Here is an 11616-nt window from a genome sequence, read left to right on the forward strand (position 1 = left end):
TATTTCTCTATTTATTTTATATATTTTATTTTCTTCGCCATATTATATTTATTATATCCATTCTTTTAATCTTATTTCTTCTTTTTTGTATTCTATCTGTATATTTAATTTTTTTTTGTAATAATTTAATAATAACAATCCATTTCTATTATGTATATTATCATATGTTTACTTTTTTTAATAATTTCTTTAATTTTCTAATACTCTTTACTTCAGCATTTAGCTATAGTTCTCACTTTTTCCTGTAAACCTTTCATTTTCGTGATCGCCTCCCAATGGTATGATTCCTATCCTATCCATTATCTTCCTTCATTCTTGATTTTACTCTTATTCCCTTTTCCCATCTTTTATGGAACTGTATCTTATATTTATTTTTCATCTGTTGTTATTTCTGTTTTCATTAATTGTTAAAAAACCTTTTGTTATTCTTATTTAATTTTACATTTCACTGTAAACCTCTTTTTTATTTTTTTATTTACATTGTCCATTTATTTTTACCTCATTTAAGCCTTTATATTTTTTTATAGCCCTGGTGAAGCTCTGCAATGGGGGGGGGGGGAGTTTTTTCTTTGACCACACCCAGACCATCTTCCTTATACTATAATTAAAATTAAAACATGAAACTCCATTTTTCGCCGTTTGAATTTGTTGTAACTAAAATCATTCTTCGAATGAAGTCTTCATATGCTTTTAGAACTGTTTTGATTAATTTATAATTATATTAAATGGACTGTAAAATTTTTGTTTCAGTAAAATATTAGTAGTTGTAAACTAATTATTAAATCAATCAAAATATATTTACAATATTTATTTTCTCATTTTTAATTATTTATGTTACTATAAATAGTACTCAAATTATTCTCTGAACTAGGCTGATAAAATTATACAAACTTATATTCTATGACACTCTATCTTCAATATAATTAGGTTAAATAAATAGAATTTACATTCAAAAATATTATATTTTGTATGAATGAAATTATAATTACATCTGAATAAATTATATTTTAAGATTAATGACATTTTTAACAGCAATAGTTTAAAAAAAAAAAAAAAGAAAGAAATAAGTTAATGATCCACATTTGTAATGTCTAATTACTCCTTACTGTCGTTCATACATGATGACCAATATGTATATATTGACACCTTCTCACCAATATTTGTATATTTTTTTTATAACCATAAATCGATTAATTTTTCATAAATTAAAATTTAAGAACTTAACAAGCTTATTATTTTTGGTTTATTTATAGATCTTGCCACATCAATAATTGTCTCTCCAGATTTAGTTCGAGCTAGTTTATTTGCACCTCTTTCTAACAAAATTTTCACTGTTTCATAATGACCACCTAAAACAGCCTCATAGAGTGGCGTTCTGTAATTTTCACTCCTAACATTAACATTTTCTCCTTTGTCCAATAAGAGTTCTACGACCTCTGTCTGTCCTCCTGAACAAGCTGCATGAAGAGCAGTCCAACCTCCTTTTTTAGTAGTCGCTGCAATATCAGCTCCTCTCTCTATTAACAATTTAGCGATATCAACATGCCCCCACTGGGCTGCTTCAATAAGAGGGGTCTTACCGTCATTACTCTTGGAGTCGACATCAGATCCATTCTCAAGAAGAAGACGAACTATATCTAAATGTCCTCTTGCAGCTGCAGTGTGAATGGCCATCAGTCCATCAGTATATGTTTTCACATTAATATCTGCTCCATTATGGATGAGGAAGTTGACCTCGGAATCCCTCCCCCAGTAAGAAGCTTCAAATAATGGAGTCCTTCCATCAGAATTCTTCACATTGATTTCTACTCCAGATTGAAGAAGAAGTTTGATGACCGATTGATGACCTCTTGCTGCAGCAACGTGTATAGCCTGCCAGCCTTCATTCTTAGTCATTGAACTCATATTTCCACCTTTATCCAGGAGTAATTTGACTACTCCATCTCTGCCCCAGTATGAAGCTTCTAACAGTGGTGTTCTGCCATCGCCATTCACAGCATTGATATCCTCCCCATGGTCGAGTAGCAGTTTGACAATCGATTCATGACCTTTTGCAGCAGCTGCATGAATTGCTGAGCAGCCATCCTTCTTTGTTTTCAAGCTTACGTTGGCACCTCTGCTTAAAAGCAGTCTAACAACACTATCATGGCCCCAGTAAGAAGCCTCAAACAATGGTGTTTTATCATCAATATTTTTGGCATCAACATCAACATTTTTGTCGAGAAGAAGTTTGACGATAATACCATGGCCTTTTGCTGCTGCAATATGAATCGCTTGCCATTCATGAGGCTTAGTTCTGCAATTTATATCAGCACCATTACTAATTAAGTATCCTACTACAGCATCTTGCCCCCAATGTGAAGCTTCAAACAATGCTGTTTTGTCTTCGTAGTTTTTTATATTCACATCAACTCCGTTGTCTAGGAAGAATTTAACTATGGTGCGATGTCCTCTTGCTGCTGCAGTATGAATTGGCAATGAACCATCATTTTTTGTCCTAGATAAAACATCAGCTCCATGTTGAACAAGAAATCTGACAACAGGTTCTTTTCCCCAATGGGAAGCCTCGAAGAGCGGGGTCTTTCCTTCACAATTAGTCATGTTAATGTCCCAGCCTTTTTCAATCAGCTGCTTCACTGCGGACAATTTACCTTCTTTGGCTGCTCCATGGAGAGCTGTGAACGAGGCGTCTGCGCACAAAGACGAGGTACGATCTGAATCATTAGAGATAGTGAATCCTTTCTCTTGGTCCTTGATAGAAACTTTGACATCTCCATTCGAACATTCGATAGCTTTCCTTTGCCTTTCCTTATTTTCCACTCCGTCAGTTATGATTTCCATATTATATAAGTCCTGAGAGTATGTAATTATATTCATGGATGATTATGAAGTTTGAATGTTCTCTGCTGCCTATATAATTCCCATGCCTCTGAAAACAAAATGAAAAAAAAAATCCTATTGAATTGCTAATGAACTTAAGTGTATTAGGTTATTTAATCTCAAATTATAGAAAATAGATAGATATAAATAAATATAATTTATAAAAAGGCTTATCATAATCCACTTTCTAATATTTAAGCAATAATTATTTTGGAAATTCATCCAAATATGTACTAATAAAAACTATGAGATGTAAAAAAAAGTTTTCCTTGTTAAAATTCATTATTTTAATGAATCATTAACAACGTTTTGGGCGCTATCGCCCATCATAAGGTTATTTACAGCACATATTAACACAACAACTGCAACTGTATGCAAGTGCATATAACAATTCAATTAATTACCCACAATTTTTTTATTTAAAACAATTATTTTAATATAAATATATCTTCAAATTCAAAATTAAACTGTTCTACTTATTCAGTCTTAGTTATAATAGTCACAATAATCATATTTCTGTCAGTTTGTTTTTAAATAAATTAATAAATAAAATTTCATATATAATAATAAATGTTAATGTTTTGTGTTTAATACAACAGCACTGGCCCAACATAGTATTAAACATAAACATAAACATAATTTTGATTTTAAAATCTTAAAATTTTGGACATAGTCAATGACACAAAAATAGGAAAATTACTGAATACATATTACTAAAAACATTGATAATGTTATTAATTTTAAGAGAAAACACTAAAAGTGCACATTACATAGATATTATTAGTCTTTAGTAATTTAAAGTCAAACATTAGTATTCAAATAAAGTTTTAAATAAATAGCTATTAGCAAATTTTTCATCTTTTTAATGAATAGAGGTAGCGGATATGATTAGCATAGATTTTTAGATTGAATCTTATTTCAAGAATTGTTAGTAGAATGGTTTTAGATTCTCCTTATTTATTACCATATATGAAATTTTATTTATTAATGTATTTAAGAAACTGACAGCAATATGATTATTGTTCTTATACCTATGACTAACAAGGAGAACTGTTTAGTTGTGAAATTTGTATTAAAGTAATTGTTTCAAATATAAAAATGTGGTTAGTTAATTGAATTTTTGTATATATAATATGAATAGTGTTAATTTGTATTATAGATCAAAGGCCCAGAAATATTGTTAATGATTCTTTAAAATAAAGAATTATAACAAGAAAGAGATTTTATCACTATAACTCATTATATTAATGAAAATTTATCTAGTAAAGAACCTATAATAGTAATTATTAAAAATATTTTTTCATGAAAATAAGTAAAAAATATCAAATACCAGCAAGACCTGGCCATGCTTCGCAATTGCTATATTTGAAACTACATAAACATTAATTGAACACTATTGAAACTTCGATATCAATTAATATTTAAATGAAGTGATAAGATGGTAACTATAGTAACATAAATAGTAACTGCTCATGAGAAAACAATTCTTGAACTTACTTTACTAAAATCATTATGCTTTTCTTTAAATTTTTAGTGAATAATAAATCATTTAGTAGAATCAGTAATGTTTTTTCTAATTTTTCAAGATATTTTTCAAAGAGATATATCACAGACCAAATAAATGTTTATATCGGAGCCAGTTTTTTTTTTTTTTTGTTTTTTAAAGCTCGAACTCTAAGACCTAATTCGTTTGTGGTGGCTTTAACAATGAATATTCCACACTAGATGGAATTAAAATAGTTAGTATTACTCTGACTTACCTGAATATGTAATCTATCTATTTACTCCTAGTAAGGGTATTGTCATCATCAATAACAACTGTAATATAGCTCTTATCAAACCTACATGGAATAATTTCATCTCAAAGCAGAGTATTGAGTTAAAGTTGTCTTATAAGGGTTATTAATATGTTGACCTCTCTATTTGTGTGTTTTAACGTATTTATTCATTAAATTATTTTATTTTATTAATACTGTTTTTTTTGTGTTTTTTTTTTAAACTTATTTATCCATTCAAGTGTTTCCTGTAACCGGTTTTTTTTTATTATATTTTCCTTTTAATCTATGTGTTAGTCTTATTCTCGTAAAATGTATCTATTTGTTTGTTCTTGGTAGACTGATCTACTGCTGTGACTATGAATGAATGATGGTCTGATCTCACATTACTGTCTGATATTGAATTTGTTTAGCGGGTCACTGAAGAGGATCTAGAAGGGTGAATTCTGGAGAGTGAATTTGTTGATCGGGTGAATTGAATAATTGTGTAAGAGTAAAATTGGAGGATCAGAAATGAGAAAGAAAAATAGGAATGAATGAAACATTTGTATTTATTGTACAGACTGAAATGGATTGTAAAAGGAAATTGTAGGGGTGAAAAAAATTGTTTATTGTATCCTATTATTGTATCTCTTTTTTTTTTTATGATTATACCATGTATGTGTAATGTATATATGTCCGATTACGGATTGATAAGTATGCTGTGTGAGATAGCAACCTAATGTATTTAGGCAGCATAGATAAATAAATAAAGTATTTCTCTCTCTCTTGAGTTTTAAGTTTTTATCTTCGTCAACTTAGGGCAGGAAATACAGTCTGCCACAAGATAAAAATCAACTCACTCAGGTGGGACTCCAACCTGCACCACTTATGATACGAGAATGCCTTGTTGTGCCTCTAGTCGCTCAGCAGCTTCGATAATTTAACTAAGATAATTAAATCATTTTCATATTGGAAGAAGATAGTTGACCATATGAAGTAGATTGGAGAAAGATAGTCCGAGTGGCGGTTAATAAAGGTATCTAAGGACTGTCTTCCTCCAATCTAAATAATTTTCACTTATTTCTTTTCATGAGTTGTAGATAGTTGACCGTAGATTAATGATTGGAGAAGTTTGTCGGGGGGTGCGGTCAGCAAAGAACAAAATAAATAAATATGTTTTTGTTTATTTATGTTGTTCTTTGCTGACCGCACCCCCCGATAAACTTCTCCAATTATTTCTTTTCATCTTTTTTGAAAAGACAAAGTTTTCATATCACTGAAACATCCCTTCATGATCATACAGTAACTAGTAATAGTTGTTTTTCTTTAATTATTTATCTATTAATTAATTGATTATCCACATGGTGCCACTAAAATTAAAAAGATTATATAAAATTGAGGAATATAAGTAAATATGCAGTAATCACTCAGATAGACATTATCATAGCTAATCATACAGATTGACATTTTTGGAACTAATCATATAGATAGACATTCTCGGAGCTATTCATACAGATAAACATTCTTGGAGCTAATCACACACATAGATGTTCTCGGAGCTAATCATACTAATAAACATTATTTTCTCTTTATGTGATGAGAAGATGGTTGGGGGTGCGGTCAGTAAAAAACACAAACAAGTTGAGAGAACTTATTTAATTGTGCCTAAATATAATATAAGTTATTAAATATAGTTAATATATAATATATAACTAGTTAAACATAAATTAACTAAATAAGTGAACTTATTTAACTGTGTCTTGTAGGCACAATTAAATAAGTTTTCTCAACTTGTTTGTGTTTTTTACTAACCTCACCCCCAACCACTCATCTTATTTTCTTAGATATATTAGGATTAAAATAACTCAATTTGTTATAGTTTTAATCTGCCTGTATTTTCATATTGTAGTTTAATATCAAACGTAATTATTTTACATTTTATTGAAAAATAAATTATTGAAATTTGGTAATATTTAATAGAACAAAGCCTTTGAAATTTAATAAAATACATAGTTTTTTTTTTGGTTAACAATGGTATTATACAAGCAATGGTAATATATTTTGAGCAAATGATCTAAATGGAGGAGCTATAAAAACAATTGATTAGATAAAGGATGTAAGATGGAGGCCGCAATGACTCTCCCAATAAAGGAGCTCTCCATGTACCACTCCCAGTCCCTGACAATGGCATAGCAAAACAACCTAAACAGTAATTAAAATAGGAAAGCTAAATAGTAGGATAGGTATTTAATTGGAAAGAAGATTCAATATATCGCTCTTTCCTTTCAATTTTGCTAAATCTGCGATCGAATCCCCAGCCCTAGTTTTAGCATGTTTATTAGCACCATGGTCCAAGAGAAATTTGCACGTCCCCAAGTGTTCACACCTCACAGCCTCGTACAATGGCGTTTTGTACTCTAAACTTCTTGCATTCACATTCCCTCCGGCTTCTAGCAAAACTTTTAATACATCTGTGTGACCTTGAGATGATGCCGTATGTAGTACATTCCATCCGGATTCCTTTGTTTTCAATTTGATATCTGCCCCTCTCTCTAACAAGAACTTGACCACATCCGTTTGACCCGAACATGCCGCTACAAACAGCGGCGTCTTGTCATCTTCGGCCTTCGCATTCAAATCGGCTCCGGTGTCGAGCAGAAGAGCGACTATTGCTGTATGCCCTCTGTTTGCCGCCGCATGGATAGCCATCAATCCTTCTGTCCTGGACCTTTTGTAGACGTCAGCACCTTTGCCGATCAAATATTTTACTACTGCTTCTTGCCCCCAATAGGACGCTTCAAATAACGGTGTCCTTCCATCAGAACTGCCGGCATTTATATCAATTCCGTTGTCAATGAATATTTTGACAATTTTTTCATGGCCTCTTGCAGCTGCCGCATGTATAGGCAACCACCCTTCTTTGGTTCTCGTATCGATTTTAAATCCTCTCTTTACCATCAGATCCACTACACTCTCTTTACCATTGTAAAGAGCTTCAAAGAAAGGCGTTCGACCGTCATGATTTTCAATATTCATGTCTAGAGAGTTATCCAAGAAGATTTCCACGACAGCTTCGTGCCCCATCGCCGCCGCAGCATGAGCGGCAAGCCACCCTTTGCTTCTGGTCCTCGTGTATATATTCGCACCTTTGTTAATCAACAGCTTGACAACTGATTCTTTACCTGAACATGACGCTTCGTAAAGAGGAGTCCTGTTATCATCATCACCCACGTTCACATCTACCCCTTGGTCGAGAAAATGCCTGACAATGGAACGGAATCCTTCAAATGCTGCAACGTGGATTGGCAATTTACCCTCTTTCTTTTCTCGAGCGTTGAGATTGGCCCCAGCTTGAGTTAATAACCTGACAACAGAATCGTGACCCGACAAAGCAGCTTCGAAGAGAGGGGTTCGGTCATTGAAGTCGCTGGTGTTTGGATTGCTACCACTATCAAGAAGCAACTTGACAATCCTATCATGACCTCTTCCGGCAGCTACATGAATCGGAAGGAGGCCTTCACTTTTGGTTCTCGAATCGACATTAGCACCTCTGTTGAGCAAGAATTCGACTACTACACACTGTCCCCAGAAGGAAGCTTCAAAAAGAGGAGTTCGCCCATCGTTGTTAGCAACATCGATGGCGACTCCTTTTTCAATAAACATTTTTACTATCTGGCGATGTCCTCTTCCTGCAGCAGTGTGAATCGGCAAGTTTCCTTCTTCTTTAGTTCTAGACTCGGTGTCGAGCCCATGCTTCAAGAGGACCGCTACGATGCCTTCGTTACCCCAATGGGCAGCTTCGTGAAGCAGCGTTTTGCCATCGAAACTTTTCTTGTTGATATCACATCCACCATCAATGCAACTTCTTACCTTGGAAAGGTTACCTTCCTTTATTGCAACCAATAATTTGCTTGATTGGGCGTCTAATGTGGGAAGCGCATTGTATCCATCAATGTGATTAGTCGAAATTTCTTTCTGATTATTATCCATTGAAACATGATTGAAATATCACTTCTTATTTATGCTGGTCAATGTGGATATTGTTAAAAAGTGGAACATTTGAGTTGGTTCTTCTGACCGTTGGATGTGATCTAGTAAGGGGGTATAAATCCCCTGTAACCTGGAAAAAGATTAACTTTGTCATCAGAAGGCCTTAGGTGCGTATTTATTTCTTATATTTTACTTAATTACTTCTTACATAATACCTGCGGAATTATAACTGTCATCATCATTTGTAATTGTAGAGAAAATTTTAATGACATAAATTTTGCCTTATTGTCTTGTTTCAGAGGTATAAAGATCCATACATCACTACTATTTTCTATCATCAAATGCTGATTCTCAAGATACCCAAGTTATCACGCATTAAAGTTAGGGGAGCATATATAAGATTAATTAGGAGATAAGAACAAGCTTTGAAGATGGCAGCTTGGCAAGGAACTATTTTAAATACTTTAGAAAGAAGGAAGAGAACTTTATTATCCTGCTGATCATTTCTTCTTGAGCATTCTCTGAAAAGATAGCTTGTAAGAAGCGAGCCTCTTTATCTTATTATCTATAAAAATATATTTATTTACTTGCTAAAATTGTCATTATCACTGTAGATTTTATTTATTATCCTACAATGTCAAAATATTTATAGTAATTTGGGGTCTATTAAGCTCTGACGAAACTCTACAGAGTGGGATGAAATCTCGGCAAATAAATATTTGTTATAAATATTATCAGAGAAGTTTGTCGGGGGGTGCGGTCAGCAAAGAACACCATAAATAAACAAAATCATATTTATTTATTTTATGCCGACGTTTCGACCTGAGTTTCAGGTCTTCATCAGGGGTTATGGCGTAGAAGGTAGGCCTGCCTCAGGTTGAAATGTCGGCATAAAATAAATAAATACGGTTTTGTTTATTTATGTTGTTCTTTGCTGACCGCACCCCCCGACAAACTTCTCCAATCATTAATCTACGGTCAACTATCTACACCTCGTTATATATATAATATGGAAATTGTTTATAATTGTTGCTAGTAAAATATGTGATTTTTTTTCTTCTCCCAAAAGCGGTATCTTTTGTCAATTATAAATTATAGATATGATTTAGAGAACGTACCCCCAGATAGCGACGGGCTTATATTACTTTTGATATATTTACTTAAAACGGAAAGAGATACTTTAAGATAGTTTAATCGAACAATATTTAAAAACTTCCTGAAATTGAAAAACTGCGTGAAACTCGCCATTCCTGCCCTTTGTGTTAGCCTTACTTATCTGACTCTTCAAACAGACAATTATATCGAGTAGGTTGGTCGACGTACGACATGGCACAATCTCACAATAGGAGATCGTAACACAAAAAAGAAAACAACAGAAGAAAAACAAATGAAAAAAAAAAATCATTTACAGGTCCAAATAAAAATAATGAAAGATAAAAAAAAAATTAATAAATGTTTGAAGAGATAAACCCACCACTTCTCTCCGAATTAGGGCCAAATTAGACGAGACAATATAAGTAAGCAGAGAAAAAACGTTAACTCGTTCATAAGCACAAGTTCTTGTCTGGATGATGTTGATTTGGTGTACCAACTAGATACCAACTCGCATAATCTCTCAACATTTCAACAAAAACATATAAGAGTAGAATTTTTTTTTAATTTTTATTTTATTTATTTATTGATATTTACAACTGTATAAAAAAATACAACCAGTAAATTTGATCATAATGACATAATGATATGATACAGGATGTAGAGAAACTACCCAGTAGTAGAACTCTAAAAACAGTTTACAATATAAGGTCACGAGGCCATCTTCTTTTCAGGCGCCTCGGAGGATTGCCAGGAATGGAAGAGGAAGGAAGGTTAGAAACTAGTGGGTTTGGGTGGTTAGGGAGTTTATTATGGAAGGAATAATATCGGGTTCGGGCTAGATTGGTTACACATAAGGAACATTTAGGTCTTTATGGATGGTTTTATTAGTAACGAAATAAGGAGTATTGAGGATTTTAGGAAGGATTTTGGATTGTAAAGATTGGATACAAGAGGAATTCGAAGGTTTAGTGGAGCCCCAAAGCTCAACTCCATATGTCCAGATGGGCCTTATTATTGTCATGTAGATCAGTCTTTTGTAATGAGTTGGAAGTTTAGACCGTTTGTCTAGTAAGTGCTGTAATAGTCGGAATCTGCGTGCAGTTTCCTGTCTTTTCAGTCTTGTGTGAGGATTCCAGGTTAGTTGTTTGTCAAGATGTAGTCCAAGATAACGAATTTGTTGTTCTACAGGGGTAAGAGCAACGAGTAGAATTTAAAAACAAAACAAAAAAATAACATATTTAAAAAAAGTCAGGGTTATATCGCGGGTGAAAATACTGGCAATGCTGATTCTGACTTAGAATTGTTTACTGCAATATTATGTAGGTGTCGCGAAAATCATCTCGCCTTGCAATGAGCCGAGACCTTTCAATTCGGCAGGGTTAAATTTAGCCCAAGAAAACGTTTACTCATATAATTATTTTTTCAACAGATAATAAATTTCTTATGATTTAGTTGAATTGTAGCTTGCCAAAATCTGTTAGCTCGGCCCTGTTTCCTAATGAAAGCTAATCAGATTAGTTTATAAATACAAACTATGAAGTACTAACACTAATAGTTATTTTTTCATAATGGAGACGATTATTTGTGATATTATTGGAGTTAAATAGTATTAAACTACAAGTGAGCATTATGCAAGTTCCTGAAATTGAATCAAGTAAAACTCATCTGAATAATATTATTAGTTTGTACTTTATTATGAAACAGGGCCCAGATTATTGCAAGATTTCAGTGTAGGTACTGCCGAATACTAAGCAGTAGAAAAGTATTTATAGCAACACTCCAAATCCTTTTTTTTTAATTATTTATTTATTGTAATTTACAACTGTAGAAAATAATACAACAGGTAAATATGTAGTATGTTTCATATACACTTGAAAATCTTGGGAAGGAACCA

At 32.7% G+C, this 11616-nt stretch overlaps 2 protein-coding genes across 2 annotated transcripts in view; both read right to left on the reverse strand.

Moving 5' to 3' along the window:
* Window positions 1–1048: 1048 nt before the first annotated feature.
* LOC106683945 (ankyrin repeat domain-containing protein 50) overlaps window positions 1049–11616 on the reverse strand; it is a 17799-nt gene continuing 7231 nt past the window's right edge. Inside the window, exon 2 of the mRNA XM_014425717.2 lies at window positions 1049–2929. Coding sequence (XP_014281203.1) covers window positions 1213–2877 — 1665 coding nt within the window. The 5' untranslated portion in view covers window positions 2878–2929 and the 3' untranslated portion in view covers window positions 1049–1212. The remainder of the gene's footprint in view (window positions 2930–11616) is intronic.
* Window positions 6885–8627, reverse strand: LOC106683567 (ankyrin-1). Its single transcript, XM_014425112.1, has one exon. It carries the CDS (start codon window positions 8625–8627, stop codon window positions 6885–6887), a length of 1743 nt encoding a protein of 580 aa, XP_014280598.1.

This window comes from Halyomorpha halys, unplaced genomic scaffold (genome assembly GCF_000696795.3).
Source record: "Halyomorpha halys isolate HHAL.00 unplaced genomic scaffold, Hhal_1.1 Scaffold28.1, whole genome shotgun sequence".
Classification (NCBI taxonomy): Eukaryota; Metazoa; Arthropoda; class Insecta; order Hemiptera; family Pentatomidae; genus Halyomorpha; species Halyomorpha halys.